At 52.3% G+C, this 21,320-nt stretch overlaps 1 protein-coding gene across 1 annotated transcript; it reads left to right on the forward strand.

Moving 5' to 3' along the window:
- The first annotated feature begins 777 nt into the window (after positions 1-777).
- Positions 778-20,987, forward strand: TRAM2 (translocation associated membrane protein 2). Its single transcript, XM_056488035.1, has 11 exons — positions 778-996; positions 8,212-8,275; positions 11,095-11,204; positions 11,431-11,547; positions 13,086-13,144; positions 13,656-13,740; positions 13,835-13,905; positions 14,572-14,676; positions 14,793-14,951; positions 15,873-16,042; positions 16,586-20,987. Exons 1-11 carry the CDS (start codon positions 877-879, stop codon positions 16,657-16,659), a joined length of 1,134 nt encoding a protein of 377 aa, XP_056344010.1. The 5' UTR covers positions 778-876; the 3' UTR covers positions 16,660-20,987.
- Positions 20,988-21,320: the final 333 nt, after the last annotated feature.

Consider the following 21,320-nt stretch of genomic DNA (forward strand, 5'->3'; position numbering starts at 1 on the left):
GTCCCGGTCCTGGCAGTGCTGGTGCCAGAGCTGATGCCGGTCGGGGCGGTGCCGGTACCGGTGTCAGTCGGGTTGGGGCGGTGCCAGTGCCAGTCCCAGTGCCAGTGCCGATGCTGGTCGGGTCGGGGCGGGGCTGGGTCGATGCTCATCCCGGTCCCGATCGGGTCGGGGCGGTCCCGGTGCGGGCCAGGGCGGGGTCGGTGCTGGTCCCGGTGCCGGTCCCGGTCAGGGCGGTGCCAGTCCCGGTGCCAGTCGGGGCGGTGTCAGCCCCTGTCCCGGTGCCGGTCGGGGCGGTGCTGGTCCCAGTCCCGGTGTTGGTCCCGGTCCCGTGCTGGTCCCGGTGCCGGTCTCGGTGCTGGTCCCGGTCCCGGCGCGGGTCGGGGCGGTGCCGGTGCCGGTCCCAGTGCTGGTCCCGGTCCCGGCGCGGGCCGGGGCGGTGCCGGTGCCGGTCGGGGCGGTGCCGGTCCCTGTCCCTGTCCCGGTGCTGGTCCCGGTCCCGGCGCGGGCCGGGGCGGTGCCGGTGCCAGTGCCGGTCCCGGTGCGGGCCGGGGCGGTGCCGGTGCCGGTGCCGGTCCCGTGCTGGTCCCGGTCCCGGTGCGGGCCGGGGCGGTGCCGGTGCCGGTCCCTGTCCCTGTCCCGGTCCTGGTCCCGGTCCCGGCGCGGGTCGGGGCGGTGCCGGTCCCTGTCCCGGTCCCGGTGCCGGTCCCCGGCGGGCCGGGGCGGGGCCGGGCCGGGCCGAGCGGAGCCGGGCGGGCTGAGGCGGGCTCGGGCGGGCTGAGGCGGGGAGGGCTCCGGCGGCGCCTGCGCGGGGCCATCGCGGCGCTCCGCGAAGTTCCGCGGGGCCCGGGGAAGTTTGGGCTCGGCTCGGCCCCGGCCATGGCCTTCCGCCGGCGGGCCAAGAGCCACCCGCTCTTCAGCCAGGAGTTCCTCATCCACAACCACGCCGACATCGGCTTCTGCCTGGTGCTCAGCGTCCTCATCGCCCTCATGTTCGAGGTGAGCCCCTCCGCCGCCGCCCCCCGCCGGGACCGGCTGTCCGTGTGTGCCCACCGCGGGGCGAGGTGACCCCCTTGCTCTGCCTGGGTGTCCCCCTCTGGGGCTCGGGGCTGTCCCCAGCCGGGCCAGGTGCCCCCGTCCCGCACGGGGAGGGGGCTGTGGGGTGCGGGACCCCCCGGTCTGGGGCTCGCAGTGCCGCCCCATTCATTCCCCATCGCTCCCCTCCACCGGGCAGGGTCCCCACATCCCCACATCCCCAGCCTGGTGCTGGCTTTAGGGCTGGCACTTCCTTGCTCTGCCGGGGTCCCTGGCTGTGGAGGGGGAGCACGGGGGGTGTCAGAATCCCTTCCCCAAACCCCTTCCCCAAACCCCTGCCCCAAACCCTCCGCAGCTGCCGGGATGTCCCAAGCGCTGAGGGGCACATCACCCCCACACAGCGAGAAGCCAAGCCTCGTCTGATACTCCCAGCTCTTGGAAATAGAAGGATTTTTTTTCTTTCCCTTTTTTTGGCCTTTTTTACTTTAACAGCAGCCCTTTTCCAGGAGTTTTCTCCGTGGGACGAGCACCGGGGGCTCCTGGGCCTTTGCCATCGCGGGCTGTGGGAAGGCATCCCCGGGATCCCCTCACCCTGCCGGGTGTCCCCGCTGTCCCAGCCCCGGGAACGCCGCTCTCTCCCGCTGCTCCGGCTCCTTCCCTCTCCTCCTGCTTTGCTTTTCCCCCTTCCTTCCCTTGGCTTTTGGCTCCGGGCATCCCACGCCGAGGCTCCGGGCCGTGGTCAGCGGGACCCCCCCGCCGGCTGCGCTGAGCCCTCCCCTTCGGCAGTGCCACGTTTCAAAGCAAATCCGGATGGGAAAGGGGTGGCCGGGGGGCCTGGCGAGGGAGGAAAGGCTCCTTCTGTAGCAAATCGCAGGAGGAGGAAATCCATTTCCTTAATTCCGCCCCGCTGCAACCCCCTGCTTTTCTATCCCCCTCCTTTTTTTACTGAGAACTCATTGAATGAACGAGTCTCTTGCGGCACTTGAAGCCCTTTCAATGTCCTTGTGCCCTAATATAAATATAATATAAATATATATATATATATATATATATATAATATATATATAATATATATATAAATTTGTATGCCTTAAATATAATATATATTTAAGGGTTTCAAAACTGACCCAGGAGGCCCAGCTGTATTCCAAAGCCACATGCAAATGCTGCACAGTTGGGCTGCAAGTTTCACACTCATACTTTAAAAAGAAAATGCCATTGCATCTCTGTCTAAGGGTTTTTCCCTGAAGATGGTTTTGTTGCATAATAGGAGCCCCATCCTGGAGAGGTGATACCTGGACTTGCTGCTGTGGTGCTTTTGGTTGATATGGTGCTGTGAGGGCAGTTTTGAAAAATGATGAACCCCTCGTGGAGGTGGCAGCAGGGAGGGGTTTGTGGTGTTTCTGGGGTTTTTTTTAAATGTCTTTTAATTAAATCTCCCTTGGATGCTGAAGGCAGCAATTTGCTGCTGTCCCAGCAGACCTCAGGGAGACAGTCATGTCACCATGCCAGGGTGGCTTCCAGTGCTCCCTGTGCCCAGCAGCTCTTGGTCCTTGTGGGTGTTTTAGTTTACTTTTATTTTATTATTACACCTATTCCTTCTGCTTTCTTTTCCCCTGGAGGAGAAATCAGCCTCTGCTCTTGCCCAGCCCTCCAGACCATTGGTGCCCATTTGTGCCACCTCTGTGGTGAGATTTGGTGGCAGCTCTGATCCTTTGCCATGGTGAGGAGGACCTGTCACTGTCCCTTCCCCTCCTTCTCCTCTCATCCCTGCTTCCCACCCTGCAGCCAGGCTTGCACCTTCCCCAATGCCAGTGGCCACAGCCAAGCTCAGGCCCAGCGGAAAAGGCCGAATCCTGCTCACAATAGGCCGTTTCCTGCAGGGAAGGTTTTTTTGGGAAGACACAAATAAGATTTTTAACCTTTTCCCAGGCATCCCTCAGGAGCTGTCTGCTTCCTTGCACCAGCACCCTGCTCGGGGTGATGCTGGGGGGCTGCCATGGGTCTCCCACTGCCCAAGCACAGCATAAGCTACACCTTGAGCATCTTTTTGAGTGTACAACCTTTCCACATGGATTCACCAAACTGACAATTCCTCTGTGGCAGGGAGCAGGTACCAGTCACGGTGGGATTTGGTGATATGAGGCTGCTCCTTGTTGTTTCAGGTGATTTGATTATTCCAGTGCTGTGTGTGTTTTTGAGGATCATGGGAGGGAAGCCCTAGGCTTGGAGGGAGTTTCCCCAAAAACAGCTGTCCTGAGCTGGGCACTACAAAGGGTTTTTCCTTCCCAGCCAGCCCTAAGCCTTCAGGGTGTGAAAACACACCTGGTTGTGCAGCTGCCTGGTGCCAGAGAGGGATTTTGCCACGTGTGCATGGCTGCTGGAGCCCAAAGAGAAACCTCCCTTTTTTTTGGTGAAAAACTATTTTGAATGACTCTGTATAGAAACACGAAACAGGTGCTTCCCATCCTCATGCAGAAATTACTTTGCATATCATTTTCTACCCTGCTTTGCAGAAAAATGAAGCAAAGGCTGGGTTTGACCTGTGTCCCACCTGGGCTGGCTCCTGTGAGCAGTGTCAGGTTGAGTTTGGGGGAAGCTTTGCTGACTTTGGAGAAGTTTCTATTTTAGATGGGGGCTGCTGTTGTAATCTCTAAGGTGGGGAAGCTGAGGCTCAGCCTCATGCATGGGGTGATGAAATAAAGTTATAAACCATTGTTTTAGGAGTGGTTCCCTGTCCTTGCTGGGCTTTCCCCCCGTGCAGATCGTGGGATGTGAGTCACGGGCTCCCAAACTCTGGGTTGTGACACTGTCAGAAGAAGGCAGCTGACGAATGAGCTGCTATTTCCAGGCTTCCTGCTAAATATACTTTCCCCTTCCTGGTCCCCTCTGTAGTACTCTAAAAATTAAGGCCTTCCCACTGTTAATGAGGGAAAACAAAATGTGTCCCTGCCTCCCCTGCTCTTTGCCAGGTGTGGGGATTGAGGCATGCGGGCTGTGTAAGGGTTGAATAGCTGGGGGAGAGTGGAAAAAGGTAAAGAAAAGGAATATTTAGGTTTACTTTTAAAAAGGGAAGAAACAGGAGGGAGGGTGAGGCATTGGAAATCGTGTCATGAGTTTGTCTGTGGGGGCAGAGGGGCTGCACCGCCCTTGGGAAGGGCTTTTTGTCAAAGCCAGATGTTTACTTGGAAAGGCTTTGGTCCAAAGTTTGGGCTTTAGTTTACATATAGGGCCTGTGTCAATCCATACTGTGGATCAGCAAGTTTGTCTTTCAATAAACTCTGGCTAGGGGGAGGAAAAGAAACTCAAAGTTGTGAGAAAAGCCTTTGGACAGCTTTTTGTCTGTAATTAGTTTGAGTTGTTTTTCAAGCCCTGGAAATATTTTCCCAGCTCTTACTGCAGAAAACTCCCCCTCCTCCCCTGCCAGAGGTTTGGAGCTGCTTCCTTCCTCCAGAGTGACTTTGAATCAAGCAGGACCATGGGGATGGTGTCATGCCTGGGGGCTCCTGGCTGGGGTGAAGACAAATCCCACTGGGATGAGGCTTTGGAGAAGGGAAACGTGTTTCATAGAATCCTGGAATTGTTCAAGTTGGAAGGGACCTTAAAACTCATCTCATTCCAGCCCCCTGCCATGGGCAGGGACTGCTTCCATTAAACCAGATCGCTCAGAGCCCTGTCCAACCTGGCCTTGAACACTTCCAGGGATGGGGAATCCACAAACAATCTGGGCAAGCTGTTCTAGGAGTTCATAGAGTGTCCTGGGGAAGGATGCTCAAAAATCATCCCTCATTCCTGAAAATATTTGTGTTTGAGAGTTGCAGTGGATGCTTTCTGGGATCTGCCTGGATGTGTGTGCTTGGACACTTTTTTAAAAGCCACTTGCTCATGTGATCAAGTGGAGTTGGGATTTTGTTGTGCAGAGTTTCATGGCAGGGTAAAAACAGCATCTTCTGAATTGCTGGATGGGGCTCTGAGCACCCTGAAAGGTGTCACTTCCCATGGCAGGGGTTTGGAACATGATCTTTAAGGTCCTGTCCAGCCTAAACCATTCTGGGACTTTAAAAAAGGATGGGGAGAGCTCTGCTGCTCTGTATTAGGCAGCAAGCTCCAGGCTAGTGGGGGTGTGGATTTTTCCAATCACCACATTATCAGAGAGTAAATACCTGGTGGTAGACAGTAAATGTTTGGGAGTGCTGGGATTGCTTGGCTTTATCTATAGCTCTGCCACTTAGGGCTGCAAGGTGGATGTGCTGATTGGATTTCTGATCATGAGAAACAATCTCATCCCTGTCCTGGCTGATCCAGGCATCTCAGGGAACTCTGGTCTTAGTGGACATATTGAGTTTTGCCTCTTCACCATCCATCTGCACTTTGGTCCTTGAGTTAGTGGCTTTAACCAGCAGAAAGCCACTCACTGCTGAGGCTGTGGTTCCTTCTTCATGGCTGTAGAGAGCTCCCAGGACAACTGCTTCCCAAATTTATCTGCTTCAGGCACACAGAATCATGAAATCATTAGTTGTAGGGAAAGCCCTCTGAGGTCATCGAGCCCAACCATTCCTCCAGCACTGCCAAAACCACCCCTAACCCATGTCCCCAGGTGCCACATCCCTTGTGTAAGGCAGGATGAGACTGGGATGAGGAACATCTTCCTCTGCCTAGGGGCGCCCTTAATGCAGGTCAGGGAGTGGATGAGAAATAAATATACAGCATTTGCTACATGGTCCTTGCTCTTTGTGTCCCATAGACACAAATCCCTCTCTCACCCTCTAAAAAGTTGTGCCAGGGAGAATTAGGTTGGATGTGAGGAAAAATTTCTTTGCTGGATAGGCAGTCAGGGATTGGAACAGGCTGAAAGTTGTGGAGTCACCATCCCTGGAATTGTTCAAAAATTGTGGCACCTGTGGACGTGGTTTTATGATGGGCTGGGCAGTGCTGAGGGAACAGTTGGATTCCATGATCTTTGAGGCTTTTCCAACCTTCATTACTCTATGATTCCATGAATTCTGCCCCTGCCAGTAGCAGTTTAGTGGCAGCTCTGGCTCTACTCACTGCCCTGCAGGGCAGAAGTGTGCCCAGCACTTCCTTTCCCATACCAGCATCTAGTCTCAGAGCAACCAGACAGTGAGTCTTGTGCCTCTGAATAATCCTCACATTGCTCTTCCCACTCCAAACTTCTGCTTTCCCTGGCTGCCTGAAATGCTCAAGGCAGGCTCTGAAGAGTTATGCCATCCCTGATGCTCATCCCTATTTCCCAAGCCAAGGAAACCTCGTTCTTGCCTTGCAGGTGCCTGCATCTAGGAGGTTACATTTATCTTTGGTTGTTAAAATATTTCCCTGAGACTTTAGAAAAGCACCTGCTACCCCCTGTAAGGAAAGGTGGAGGGGTACTGGGGTGGGTCCAGAGCTGCTGGTGGTTCTCCAGCCCACAGGAAGCAAAGGCAGGTGTGGAGATGGGACAAAGCATTGCTTGATGCTGGAGTGGATGGAGGAACCTTCCTACCAGGTGCTCTGGGAAAGAAGATAAGGACAATCCTTGGAAACTGTGCTGAGCTCTGTCTGTCATTGCATCCCACCCTGGAGATACTCTGGGGTCATTTTCCTGGACTCATAGCTCTGTCCTAACCTTCTCTCCAGCAGGTTAGGAGGCTTCACCTGCAGATGATATCTTGTTCCCAGCTGTTTACAGCAATGGATGTCAGCCAGGTGCTCGGGGAGCTGTAAATCCATCAGTGCCTGCTGCCATTAGCACATCCATGACACAGCCGCCCATCCCTGCAGCACCGCAGCCACCACTGGCTCCATGCCTTTGTTTCATGCCCTGTGCCAGCCTGTGGCAAGGTTTAGATGTGAGCTCCAGGTCCTAGATGAGCTGTACAGCTCTGGGATGAAGCAACTTGGCTTTCCCAGCCAGCTCTGTAGGAGCCAGAAGTGTCTCCCTCAGCCAGCTTGAAGCCGGGCGATGCACTTTTTCCATTCCCACCCCAAACTCTGGCCATGGTCTCCATCTCCTGCATCTACTTCTCCACAAACAGAGCACAACATGTGGGATTCCCTTTTTTTTTTTCTTTTTTAAAATGGAAAAAACAATAAAATCCCCAAACATCACAAACACACGCTGTGGAGTTTGCTGTCCCTGAGCTGGGGCTGCCTGCACTGGTTGCTCAATGCTGGTGGTGGCAGGATGGGAACACTTGGCAAAGTCCCCCTGTCTCCCCCAGAAACTGTGGAGCAATTTCCAGCTGGGATTTTAATAACCTGCAGCTCTGAAGCAGTGGCAGCCACATCTGTGTCAAATTAAGCTCATCCCCATTGGTGTTTGGCAAGCACAGGATTTTTTGGGAATGGTTCTGTTTGGGGGTGGGTGCTTGTGAAGTGTTGGAGGGTTGGCTGGGAGCCATTGGAAAGGGAAAATCTGGTGACCTGCTGCCAGTGGGGTTGGATGGGATGAAGGCATGTTTGGTGTTGGATGTCTGGATTTTGCTGTGGCCCCAGCTAGAAGGTGCTTTGGTCTCAGAGGTGCAGTTTTGGGGTGTCCTGTGGGGTGGATGCTCTGCCCCACCCCCACAAAGCCTCCTGCTTTGCTGCTGAGGAGGATCATTCCTTTGAATTAAAAGCAATTTAGTTAATAGCCACCTCTCTGGTGATCAATGACAGGACCAGAGGGAATGGCTGGAGCTGTGTCAGGGAAGGTTCAGGTTGAATATTAGGAAAAGGTTCTTTCTCCAGAGGGTTGTTGGGCACCCTGAGCTCCCCAGAGAATGGTCACAGTCCTAAGCCTGACAGAGTTCAAAAAGGGTTTTGACAACAGTCTCAGGCACAGGATGGGGTTCTTGGGGTGTCCTGTGCAGGGACAGGAGTGGGATTTCAATGATCTTTTTGTCCCTTCCAACTCAGGATATTCCATGATTCAATTATATGATTCAATAAATGAACATTGAGCAGCATAGCCCTGGCTTTTGGATGTCCTGATGTCTCATCCCAGGCTTTCTTTTCCCTTTTTGGACATGCATCTGGGATCTTGTGGGTGACCAGTGTGAGGTTCAGTGTTTCTGTAAATGAAGCTGGTGCCAGCACATCTCCCTGGGTGATTTGCCTTTCCCATTTTGATAGGAAAAAAAAACTGGTCCAGAGGAATGGATTTAACAACTGACTGGCTTCTCCCCTCTGTGTCTTTGACAGGTCACAGCCAAGACTGCCTTCCTGTTCATCTTACCTCAGTATAATGTTAGTGTGCCTACAGCAGGTGAGACATGCCTCTGCTCCACAAATCCCAAGGGAAGGTTAAATCTTCTCTGCCCCAAATCCTCACTTCCAGCTGGCTTGGGCTCACCCTCTACTGATCAACTGCTCAGGGTCTTGTCTGGCAGTAAATGCAGTCTGGCAGAGATGTTAAAAACAAGATATTTTGGGAAGAAGCAAAGTTTGAGTGGCTCAGAGCACTCTGGTCATGTCTGCCAGGGTTGTGAAGAAATGCTTTCCAGAGGATTTGGGGGCTCTTTTTTTTTTGCCATGGCCATTGCACTCTGTATTCCCTGCAGGGTGAGGATGCTGCTCCAAGCCTGGTCAGGCAGTGTGCAACTGTGTGATTGCCTGCCTGGAGCAGCTTCCTGTCCCCCTGGGGAGCAGGAGGGATTTATTTACCTCTTTGCCAAGCAGCAGGGGCTGTGCCTTGCATCCCTGTCCTGCTGATTTTTGGGGATGGCACCTGGAGAGGAGGATGTGGAGATGCACAGCATCCCTGTGCTGATTCACAGGGATTAAATTCCAGGAGGCTCTGAGCTGGTGCAGCCCCGAACCCAGCAGGCCAGAGGAGGTGTCCCAGCTCCCAGGCAGCAGCCTGTTCCTGTTTGGGCTGCTGGTTGCTGCCTTGCTGGCTCAGAGCCCCTCTGGGTCTGGCAGAGATCTGGGCACTGGAGTAGAGACAGCAGGAGGTGGTTTGGGTAAAGGCCTGGGCTCAGGATGAGCCAAATGCCTGGGGCACAAAGCCTGGCCTGGTGGCAGAAAACTGCAGTTAATTGGGAGTGTTTGAGTAATCATCCAGAGAAAGAGCAGGGTGTTGGGATTAGTGGAGCTACAATGAGGCAGACATGCAGAAGATAAAAGCTCTGCCCTTAAAGGCTTTTGGTTATGGCTGAAGGAATCATTCAGCTTCCAGATTAAATTGTGGTCCCTTCTCCCCTGTGGCACAGTCCAGACAGCTTTCTCTGCTGGTTTTTAAGGGATTTATTCTTTCCTGATAGGAGAATTCCCAATGGGCACAGAAACACCTCCCCAGGTCCAGGTATTGGGGTATCAATATAGGGCATGAGCTAGTGGGGAGAGAGATCTTGGTGCAGCAGCTTCTTGGGAGGAATCTAAATTTTTCCAAGGCTTTCCCACAGCTTCTGCTAGAGCTTCTGAGGTGCCCTGGAGAGAGGAGGCAGAGCACATACACATGATATTATTTTCCCTGGCCTTGCAGTTCTGTCTTTTACCTTGCTGGGATTACAGGAACCATTTTTACCTCTGGGTCTGCACAGCACAGGGGACTCCTAAGGACAGGGTGTTTCCATATCCTTGTGCCAGGTGTGTTCACAAATCCTGTTCAAATCGTAGAAATCTGGACTGAAGCTTTGCTTAGGGTAAGAGGGCTGGTGACAGAGCAGACTCTCCCCAGCACTGGTATCAGCAGAGAATCAGGATGAGGGAGAGCAGCAGCCAGGGGTGTGCTGAGCTTCATGTGATACTTCTGCAGCCTTCCCAACTCTGCTTCTTCCCATAAGCTTCAGGGCTGCAAATAGTCACCTAAATTCAGATGTCTGGGGTATTTTGGGTGCTGTTGGGTCTTCTGTTGCTCCAGAAGAGCCTCCCATGGGTCCTATTTCATCCACCAGCCCCGTGCTGCTGCCTCATATCTCTGAATAGCAGAAGGCATCTGCATTTAGGCAGCTGAATCCTGCTCCAGCAGTTTTCAGGGAGGAGTGGGAGATCATAAGGAAGTGTTAAATCATAACTGAGAGGGTGGAAATCCTATCCCAAGCCCTGATGTTCCTTGTGGAGCATCTCTGATCCCACCACCTGCTTCAGCCTCCAATGTCTTCATCCCTTAAAATCCCATTTCCACAGCTGAGCTGTCCTCAGTGGCAGGGGGAAGCTTTTGGTGTCCCCAGTGTCCCCTCCCTTGAGGTGTGTACCTATGTCCTGGTTTGAAGGGCAGGTGTCTGCCCATAAAGGCAGAAGCTTCTCTTTGAAATGGAGAGTGTAAATCCCCTCCCTCCAAATTATTATTATAATTTTGAAATTAAGGGGCTCTCAGGCAAAAATATGGGAATTAGGAATAACAGTTCCTTACTAGGAAAATTAAAATAGAAATGCAGTATTACAAAGAACAATCCCAAACCCTGCCAGAGTCAGAATCCAAGCTGACACCCGTCAGTCAGTCAGGGTGTTGGCACAGTCCCATTCAATGGTGGCTGCATCCTCCTGCAGGGGCAGATGTGGTTCAGCTGCAGCAGTGCTCCTGGAGAAGGTGCAGTTTCCTCTGAAGCTCCAGGGATGATGTGGAAAGGTCCAGTTTTCCTCTGGAATCCAGTGGAAAAGGCTGCTCTGCTGTTCCAAATCTCAGTTTTTTTCTGGGTAGGAAAGGCTTTGGCTCCTCCCCTGGCTGGAGCATCTCCCAGTGGGATGAGGGAATTTTATCAGTCATGCCCTGGGACTCAATGGCCATTAACAGGAGATATCTCCTGGAGGGAGGATGGGCTGTGGGAAGATAAAGATGATTGCCCCAGCTGGTTTAAAGATGGCCCATGAGCAGATAATATGTACCACAGAGATAAGGAATCCACCCAATTTTAACAGATGGGGACAGAATACACATTTCTGGCCACATCAACCCAACACAACCTGTTAGAGGGGAAACCACCCTCCTCTGCCATGAGCTAACCCTGGAGAGAGCCCTTTTCTCACCACTGGCATTGTCATGACCTCTCTCTGGTGTCCCCATCCAAGCTGCTCCCCACTAAACCCTTCCCTGGCAATCCTTTGGGCCATGGGGGTCTGACCCACACTTTGGTCTCTCTGCAGATGGGGAGCTGGTCCAGTATCACTATGGGCTGAAGGATCTGGTCACCATCCTGTTCTACATCTTCATCGCCATCATCCTGCACGCGGTGGTGCAGGAGTACGCCCTGGACGTGAGCGCCATTCCCTGCCTTGTGTCCTCACAATCCCTCCCATCCCAGGGGGGCTGTGCTGCTGCAGTTAAATGCTGTTCTGGGGGTGGTCTGGGGGCTGAGGTGGTGATGAGTGAGCCTTCATCTCTGGAGGCTGCACAGGATGAGGAGGAGAAGGACAGAGAGAGTTAATGGTGGCTCATGGGTTTTTTTTTTGTTGTTTGTCTCTTCCTCTGCTCCTTCCCAGAAAATCAACAGGCGTCTGCATCTCTCCAAGGTCAAACACAGCAAGTTCAATGAGTCAGGGCAGCTGGTTGCCTTCCACCTCACCTCTGTCATCTGGTGCTTGTACGTCGTGGTGACGGTAAGGCACAGGGCTGGCTGCCATTTGGCTTTCCAGGGGGAAGTTTGGGTTCTGGAGCACAAAATCCCACAGCCAGCAGAGTTCCCAGCCAGCTTCTGGGCCAAAACAGGCACATGGCAGTCAGCTCTGATGGATCTTTCCAGCCACTGCATGAGGGAAGTTTTGGGAGATCTTTCTCCTGTACTGTACAAGGCACAGGTAAATGGGCTGTGAAATATTTGTGGAGCTGGTCTCCAGCAATCCTGCCTGGCCCCATCATCTCCATCATCTGCTCCAAGACCTGTTGCCTTTCTCAGCTTCTTATATTTTCCTCCTTATGTACATTCAGTACCTTGAGGTTTTTGGGTGCCTTTTGCAGGGTCGTGGGGCTAATGGGCAGAATTTTGGGATCCCTCTTTATGGTTCCTTCCTTGGCAAGCTGATGGTGAGGGAATCTTTGAAAACAGGGAAACCATGCTGTTCCTTGGGGATGTGTCAACCCAAAGAATTCAGAGGAAAAACTCATTTTGGGGAGGAAAGAACAGGTGTGGGAGAGATCTGACTGTTTTAGCAGTGTGATAATGTTTTTCTTGCTGCAGCCATTGGACTCCAGCTGTGGTCTCCAGTGTCTCTGGGATGGATCTTTGGGGACAGATCCTCTCTCCACTGCTCAGAGGGTCATGCCAGCCCTTCTTCGAGAACTACTTTTCCCTTCAAAACCAGCATTTCTAGAGATCTGCTGGCACTGCCTCTGCCCCATAGGGCTCTGAGGAAGGAAACTTAGTCAAAACAGTTGATTGGGCTGGTTTTGGGCTCCCCTTGCCCAGTGCCAGACCCATAAGCAGCTGTGGGGCTGGAACTTCTTGTACAACCCCCATTGCTGTGGTGTGCTCCCCAAACACCCAGCACATGCAGAGCAGGTCACTCTTGTGCTTCCCTGGCCTTCCCCAACAGAAAAAAAGGGTCTTGGAACAGACAGGCAATGGATGATGGTGACTGGACAGGACAAATTTTCTGTGCCAGCATCTCTGCAAAACCAGGGCAGCATCCGTATGGCAGGAGTGAGAAGGCAAGTGTAAGGCAAGAGGTGGAAAATGAAACTGTCCAATTCATATCTAGTTATTTTTGTTGGTATTTTCTTTTCCTCTTTTTCTTGAGAAGCACTTCATGTTGCTTAAGTGCTGCTGGGGTTGGAAATGCCAGTGGGGAAGAAGCCTCTGGACCATAAACACAGCTCCCTGAGCCATGCTACAAGGATCTCACCCCTACACCTCCAAAGCATTCCAAACCCTAAAATATCCTCTTCTGAACTTGGGACCTGTGTGCAACTGAGCAAGCAGCCTTCAGCCCCTAAACCCCCCTAAAAGGGGCCTGGTGAAATTTTAAAGGGGTTCTAGAGATCCACAGACACAGAGCTCCTCACAGGGAACATGTTTTTTCCTGCAGGCTGTGACGAGACTCAGGAGTCATCCCCAGTTCCTTGTTTCACTGTACCATCAGCCCACCCTCTCATAACCTGTTTTGTTTTGCTGAAGCCTTGCCTCTCTTCTCTTTTTCAGGAAGGATACATTTCAAACCCCCGGAGTCTGTGGGAAAACTACCCACATGTTTATCTGCCGTAAGCACTTGTGAGGGGTTTTTGTTCTGGGGCTGGCCACTTCCTTCCTCTCCATGGTTTTGCCTGCTGGGAGTGGGGAGCTGACAGCACAGCACCCTCTGCATGCACCCTGCTGCAGTGAGACCATGGGGAATGGGGATATCTCATTTGTGAGCCTGGGGAGGGTGTTCCAGAGGGTTTCATCAGGAATACTCATCCTGCCTGTTTCCTGCATCACCTTGGGAAAGTCTCTTTGCTGTTCATTTTTCACAGCAGAAATGTAGTGAGGGATGATCCTTCCTTCTTGGTTTTTTGCAAAATTGAGGTTTGCTGAGAGCACGGAGACCACAGCACAAGCATCTGGTTAAACTCCATGTGCAGCTCAACAAATAATTTCAGCCCTGAAATGATTTCTCCTAAATCCCATGGCTCTAAAGCAGTGGAGGGATTGCCCAGTGCTGTCTTGGCACTCGGATTCTCAGGGTCCTGCCATGGCCTGGGCTGGCTCACATGGCTCCTCCCTGCATTTCAGGTACCAGGTGAAGTTTTTCTACCTGTGCCAGCTGGCGTACTGGCTGCACGCCCTGCCCGAGCTCTACTTCCAAAAAGTCCGCAAGGTGAGAGCCGGGGGGAGGTTTTGGGAGAGGGAGGAGTGGGAGAGGGTGGGTGGAGAGGGCAGAGAGGCTGATTTGGCTTTTCTGGCCCTGCCAGGAGGAGATCCCCCGGCAGCTGCGCTGCATCACGCTCTACCTGCTGCACATCGCCGGCGCCTACCTGCTCAAGTGAGTCACCTGCCTCAGCATCTCAGCACCCCCTCCCACACCAGGGAGAGGGCTGGGCAGCTGCTTTTGCCCTGGGAATCCTCAGTGGGGTGAGGGGCTTAGAAGGAATAAATGGGATTGTTTCAGTGGAGAGTGGTTTTTACCTAGACAGGTATATAGGCCAAGCGGGATAGTTTTAAACTAAAAGAGGGGAGATTTGGATATTGGGAAGAAATTTTTGCCTGTGAGAGTGGTGAGGCACTTGGCACAGGTTGTCCAGAGGGTTTCCCATCCCTGGAAGTGTTCAAGGCCAGGTTGGATGGGCACTAGAGCAATATGGGACAGTGGAAGATGTCCAGGGCAGGGGGTTGGAATGAGATGATGAGATTTAAGATCCCTTTCCACCCAAACCATTATCTGATAAAAAGCAGAGCAGCCTTACCAGCCACAAGGTTTTGTGTTGGATACATCCCAGCTCTGCTAGTGTTTTAGACTGTGTTGATGGTTTGCAGACAGGAATTTCCCCTGTTGCAGTCCTACCCCCACTGCTGCACAGAGTCTGGCTTTGGGCTGGCGCTGCAGCTCATGGACAGCAGGGCTGAGGCTGTAGCTGGGTTTGAAGGATGAAGGTTGAAGGATGAAGGCTGGCCAGCCCAGTAATGCTTTTTTCTTCCTCTTCCCTGCCAGCTTAACCCGCCTGGGGCTGATCCTGTTGCTGTTGCAGTACTTGGCCGAGTTCTTCTTCCACATGGCACGGCTGGTTTACTTCACGGACGAGAACAACGAGAAGCTGTAAGCAGGGGAGCTGCCTGTGCCTCCCATCCTCCTTTGGAGCCTGGATCTTGCTCTCACCTCCTGGGTCAGCTCTTGGGCTGCTCCTGCCCACACCTCTGCTTGCCCTCCTGCAGGTTTAATGTCTGGGCCGTCGTGTTCGTGGTCACCAGGCTCTTCACCCTCACCTTGTACATCCTGGTCATCGGCTTCGGGCTGCCACGTGTGGAGAGCCAGGCCCTGGACCCTGAGAGAGGGAACTTCTTCAGCTTCCTCTTCAACAATATCCTCTTCAGGTAGGAATGTCTCCTGTGCCTTCCTTGGTTGTGTTATTTGCTGAGTTTGGAAATCATGGTTTGGGTTGGAAGGGACCTTAAAGATCATCTCATTCCAACCCCTGCCATGGACGTGGATACCATCACTAGACCAGGTTGTCCCAAGCTGCATCCAAATGGGATCCAGACAGTGAGGATCTGGTTCTGATTCCATTTAGGGAAAGCCTTAATGAGCTGAAGGGGATGTGAAGGAAGCAAGGAGGCTTTTAAAGGTTACACAGAGCCAAAACAGAGAGGAAAAGTCAGGAAATAAAGTGTTAATCAAGTGGAGTTATAAAGTGCAAGCCTGTCTTGTAGAAATGCTCCCTGTTGTACCTTTAAGTGCACTTACATGGATGTGGTCAAGGAAAAGGCATTTTCCCTTCTGCTTGGCCATGTTTTGCTGCCCATTGATGTGGGAAGCAGAGGGTGGAATGGGCTCCTCATGCCTTGCAGTCTGACAAGTGTGGGAGCCTTTCTCACCCTTGCAGCAGCTGTGGGTTCAGTTCAGAATTTGTTAGACATGGTCATTACCAAGGTTCTTGAAGCAAGGACTGCTGAGGATTTGAGGGTCTTTCTTACCTCCCTTCCACCTTTTAGATCATCCAGGGACATCACGCCTTGACTGTGTCACATTGTGTTTTGGGCAGTGCTGGTTGAGATGTTCCTGTTCATCCATTCCTGCCCTAAAGTTGAAAGAACCAATGAATCAAAACCTGAGGGCTTTATGGTGTGGAGCAAAGGAAGGTGGCTGCTCTGGGCTCAGGGGTGGCAGAAGGCAGAGGTGGTGGCTGGAGGGACAATGACAAGAGCTCAGCCACCATCCCCAGTGTGGGGGGAAGGCCGGGCTGGGGGTGGCCTCGCTGCTGTGTTCTCAGGCTGCCTCTTCTCCGCCCCTGGCAGAATGAGTGTGCTGCTGTTGGTGTGCCTCTTCCAGGCCTCGGTGATGTGGCGCTTCATCCACTTCCAGCTGCGGCGCTGGAGGGAGTACTGGCACGAGCAGAGCAGCCGCAAGCGAGCCGCCGCCAGCACCGGCAGCAAGCAGCAGAGCAAGCTGCTCAAGAGGGACTCGGGTGAGTGCTGCAGGGCTGCCACTCTGCAGGTGTCAGGCCTGGGCTTCAGCATCCCCCCAGCAGTGTCCTGGTGTCTTGGGGGTTTCCCCATGTCTGTGGGTCCTGAGAGGATAAAGGGTTTGGCTTGTGCAAGGGAGAAATTTCTTTCTCCGTAGAATCACAGAATGGTTTAGGTTGGAAAAGACCTCTGAGATCGTGGAGTCCAACCATTGACCAATCACCATGGTGTCAACCAGACCAGAGTGCTGAATTGTTTGGACACCTCCAGGGGTGGTGACTCCAAACCTCCCTGAGCAGCCCATTCCAATGTTTACCCTTTCTATAAGGAAATTCCTTCTAACGTCCAACCTGAACCTCCCTTGTGGCAGCTTGAGGCCATTTCATCTTGTCCTGTCCCTTGTTCTCTGGGAGCAGAGCCCCACCTGGCTGCACCCTCCTGTCAAGAAGGTCCCTCCCTCGTGGAGCCTCCTTTTCTCCAGGTTAAACACTCCCAGTTCCCTCAGACCCCTCACCATCTCCGTGTCCCTTTGTTGCCACCCCCAGGTTACCATGAAAACGGAGTGGTGAAAGCAGAGAACGGAACCTCACCTCGCACCAAGAAGCTCAAGTCTCCCTAGAAGCCAAGGGTTGTGTGCTGGGGAGGAGGGTGAGAGACCAGGACTGAGCAGCTCCTCCTCCTGCTCCTCACAGGCAGCGTCTGGAAAGGCTCAGGATCATCTTCCCAAGGTGTCTCTCACTCACCTCCCTTCCTTTCTTGCTCTGGTGAACCGTTTGCAATAAAACCAAAAAGGCCCCTTCCCCCTTTTCCCATCCCCCTCATAGGAACATTTTCCAGCCCTCCTGGTTTTGCCTTCCTCTGTTTGATCATAAACCAGCGTGCAATTTTATTTTTTTTTCTTTTCTATTTTAGTGTTCGGTTGTTTTGGTTAATGGTTGCAAATGTATCATAGATGGTTCCAAACAATCCTTTTTTCTCCTACAGCATGTTCCTCCCCTCTCTTCATGGTGCTTCCCTGAGCCCCTGGGACAGGGCCACGACAGCTTGAAGGCACCAAATGTGTGTTGTGGGATCAGATTCCTGGGGGAATGTGCTGGGTCTGTGAGATCTGAGGCTCAGGGGTGCTCTCAGGTGACATGGGGCACATCTGGCCAGCACTCAGCAGGATGGTGATGCTGCAAAGAGACACCAGGGTCTGATGGAGGAAACTCAACCCTGTCTTGTCTCCTGGTGGATGTCTGGTTAACTGGGGTTTTCTGAACCCTGCTTTTGAGCATTTTCAAGAGCTGGGCAGCAGAGAAGAGAGGACTTCCCTCTTCATGTGGAAGGTCCAGCTCCTAGCCTTTGCTTGTCCCAGCTGGGTTTCTCTTGGCTGCCTCGTGGTTGTTTTGGACTCCCAGCCCCAAGAGCTGAGCCCAGGGCTCTGTAGCTCTCAGTGTTTTGTTATGGGGCAGCAGCATCTTCAATTCCACATGAATCCTTAAGTCCTGCCCCGCTCTGAGCACTGGCCTGGCTCCTGTCAGCCCAGGCTCTCTCCCAGCTTGTCTGTGCTTCATGGACCTGGTGTTCTTGTTGCTCATGACCACATCCAGGTGGTTGCTGCAAAGGGTTTTGCATCAGTGGGACTGTGCCCCTTGTGCTGTCACCTCAGCCTTGTCCCTACCATACCAGTCCAGCCGTGCCGTTGGCAGCCACCAGCCTCACTCTTTGTTTCCAAAGGATACAGTGCTTGTATCCACCCAAGGTGCTATCAAATCCAGGGTTTCTTCCAAAAATCCTAGCCCCTTCATCCCTTTCTGAGCTGTGAATGAGATGACAGGGAAGGAAGGGGAAGGAGGCCAGGGCTGCAAGGAGCAGCTTGCATTTTAGGAAAAGCCTGGCTTGTGACACGTAGCTGTTGGCAGATGGAGTTGTCTCAAATCTACCTCAGAGGCCATCTGTTGCTGCAGACCACTTTCCTCTCTTGCTGCTCCCGCTGCCACCTCCATGTGCTGGCAAGAGATTTTGTGGAAAGCCAGTTCCCACCAGCTTGATCCCTCTGCTGGGGAGCAGCATCTGCTTGGGCTATCGTGGGTGAGTGCTATCTCACTTCTTTTTGGGTGCCACTCCAGGGTAGGTTTGGCAGGTGAGCAGTAGTGGCCCCTCTGTCCCCACACTGCTGTGGGGCAGTTCCTGAGCTGGGCTTTGCTGTTGGTGCCCCTTGTGCAGCAAAGTCAGCTGTAGCTTTAGTTCTGCTTTGCCCTGGCAGAAACACGGGACTCGTGGTGTCCCCTTGGCTGGGTGAGGAGAGGGACACAGAGCTGGGTGCTCTCCATGTGCAGTCCAGGATTGATCCTGGGCCTGGCCCTGGCTCAGCCCTTGGAGGCAGCTGGACTCTGGCTCTCTCCAAGTGCAATTCCAGCCTGAGGCTGGTGCCGTTCTCCTTCACACCAGTTGTGTCTTGAGGAATGGGTGACAGTTGATTTTCTGCCCTTCTTTGAGTTGAGTTGGGGTTTTATCCCATTTTTCTGGGTGTCTTTCCTCCCCCTCTCCTTGCTGAAGAGGCACTGGAAGTAGAAAACGTGCAGGGACATGAGGATGGTTGGTCAAATTCCACTTGTTCCTCAATCCCCACGACATTTGAGTGTCCAGTGAGGGATACTGGCAGGAGAGGGCTTTCCCCATTTTCAGGGGAGCTGGGGAAGGAGGCTGGAGCAGAGCCCTTGTGGTACCTTGCCAGTGCTCCTTGTAGCCTGTGCTGGATAAAGATAAAACACTTTTTGGCTCAGAGGCAGCAGCAAGACCCGCAGTGCAGCGGGACTTGAGGGGAAAGAGCTTTATGTTGGGGAGGACATGGAAAAGGTGAGAGGTTTTTCCTTTCTCCTGCCTCTTCTCATCCACTGTCAGTGCCCTCCAGGAACATCTCCTGGCTGGCACCTCCCCAGACCCTTGGCCAGGCCTCACAGCAGCCAAGCTGCTGACTCTGCTAGCAGGTGACTCATGGAGCTCCCCAAAAACACAGCTGCTGAATGATTCCTCCTCCTGCCTGCTTGGCTTCAGGCAGCTTTTCCACTTGCACAATCCTATCTCTTCCTACCATAGCTGGTGATGCTTTGTATCCCAAGTGCCTTATGTTGTAGCCTCTCTGTGCACTGTAGCAGTAGCTGAACCCCCTCCTTTGTTACTAGGTATGTACAACATATGCTACATTTAGGTGTGTTTTGTTTTCTTTTTGGTAGAGCTACCAGGAAAAGGGACATTTGTTTTTGAAGCATTTCCATGTCTTCTTTATATGATTTTGTTTTTTTAAACCTATAGATGATGGGGCTTTTTTGTTGTTGTTGTTGTTGTTGCTTTTATTTTTTTAGTCCTTCCCTATATTTAGTCCTCAGAAATCCCCATCCTTCTGTTAGACCCAAACCTGGCAGGTTGTTGTTTTTTTTTGAGCTGAGTCTTTGTTGTGAGGCAATATCCACTGTTCATATCCTGGAGGTTTGCAATCCCCTCTCCATCAGAGGGGCTGCCATGGGCTGCTTCTCTCTGTGTTGTAGTGCAAGCACAATCCCTGGGCTGCAAGCCTGCAGTAACTGCTCCTGTGTCCATGTCATTTCTCAGCAGATCCAGCCTTCCTTTCAGCCCAAAGAGCTTTTTCATGGAGCATTTTCACTGCAAGCCCTTAGTGGTCAGTCTGTCCTTGGCTGCTCTGCCTATGAAATGCCACGAGCTCACTTGTCTTTAGTGGATGCTCTTCTCCTGCCCCATCTTGTCAAGCCCTGCAGAAAACATGGAATTGTTGGGTGAGGTTGGAAAATGCCTCCAAACTCATCAAAGTCCAACCTTTAATCCAACCCCAAGATCCAGCCCCAAACAGGAGCTCTTGTCCACCACAGTGCAGAAGGTGATGGAGATTATCCAAAACTTTCTGTGGGACATGATTCCTTGCACCCTTCCCATGGGCTTGAGGCTGTTTTAGTAGTCTGTGTCCATTATCCAACCTATGGAGGTGAGGAATGAGTAGCCTGTGGTTTTTGGGGTGAGGTGTAGTGTTTTCCTGTCCTAGCCTAGAGGAGCTGTGAAATACCAGCACTAGTTCTGTCTTCTTGTCTTGGTTGGAGAATGGGCTTGGGAAGAGAAAAGGGTGGAGGAAGAACAGATGTAGCATTTCACATACAGTTTTTGAGTGACTCTTACATTATGGGGCATTACATTCACATTTTGTCTTGTTGTTGTTGTTGTTTAGAATTCTTCTTATTCATCATGTTTGGGTTAGTAGAAGCCAAGTTCCAGTTCCCCTGTAGGTCTCCTTATCCTCAACTCAGTGTTTTAAAAGGTATTTTTGGTAGGCTTCCTGGTTGGAGGGAAGAGTGGCCACTCTGGGATGTCTCTTCCTTGCCTCCAAGTGACTCTGGGAGCTTGGAGCCACCCTGCCTTTGCTGCAGTGCTTGGGGTTTACAGCAGCCTCAGGCTCCTGCCTTTGGTAGATGGACCCCAGATTGTGTCAACAGTGGAATGAGATGATGGGGTTTGATTTACAGCCTTCCATGAAGCCTACAACTTCATGGGGGCTGAAAGGTTGGTTTAGTAGGTTTTATGCCCAGCAGTGAAGTATGTTCTTCCTCCTTGGAGCTGTGTGTGGGGTTTTTCTGGGAAGAATGGCTGTTGGAAAAGCCAGGCAGAGTGTGTAGTTTTCCTCAAAAATGTTGAACTTGTCTACAGAAACTTCAGCAAAGGAACTTGAGGAAAATGTCTGTTCTTCCATATTTATGCTTTAGTGCAAATTTCCTGATTTTGGAGGGGGGTGGGAATTAACAGTCTCTGGTATTTTATCCTGTTTGTTTCATTCTTCCTCTGTCCCTTCAGTTTTTGTACGGATTTTGTTTGTTGTTGTTCGTTGTTCAATGACTTTTGTGATAAACTCAGCAGAAGTATTTTTCTGAAATAAATAAATAAAAGGCATAGATTCTTCCAGTGCTGTTTCCACTGATGCTTTATTATTGTTAAGCTCTGCATGTGGCAGGGACACCTTCCATATCCCAGGTTGCTCCAAGCCCCATCCAGCCTGGCCTTGACACTTCCAGGGATCCAGGGACATCCACAGCTTCCACAGGGAAACCTCTGCCAGGGCCTCCCCACCCTCACAGGGAAGAATTTTTTCCCTAATACTCAATCTAAATCTACTCTCTTTCAGTTTAAAGCCATTCCCCCTTATCCTGTCACCCCAAGCCCTTGCAGCTGGGATTCTTCTTCCCACATTTCCCATGTCCAGAGCATGGGCAGCTGCTCCAGAGTTCATTATTCGTG

This window comes from Oenanthe melanoleuca, chromosome 3 (assembly GCF_029582105.1).
Source record: "Oenanthe melanoleuca isolate GR-GAL-2019-014 chromosome 3, OMel1.0, whole genome shotgun sequence".
Taxonomy (NCBI): Eukaryota; Metazoa; Chordata; class Aves; order Passeriformes; family Muscicapidae; genus Oenanthe; species Oenanthe melanoleuca.

Coding starts and splice junctions, on each gene's coding strand:
- TRAM2 (XM_056488035.1), top strand. CDS start 877: ATGGCCTTCCGCCGGCGGGCCAAGAGCCACCCGCTCTTCAGCCAGGAG. Junction 11,548..13,085: donor GCTTGTACGTCGTGGTGACG/GTAAGGCACAGG, acceptor TCTCTTTTTCAG/GAAGGATACATTTCAAACCC. Junction 14,677..14,792: donor GACGAGAACAACGAGAAGCT/GTAAGCAGGGGA, acceptor GCCCTCCTGCAG/GTTTAATGTCTGGGCCGTCG.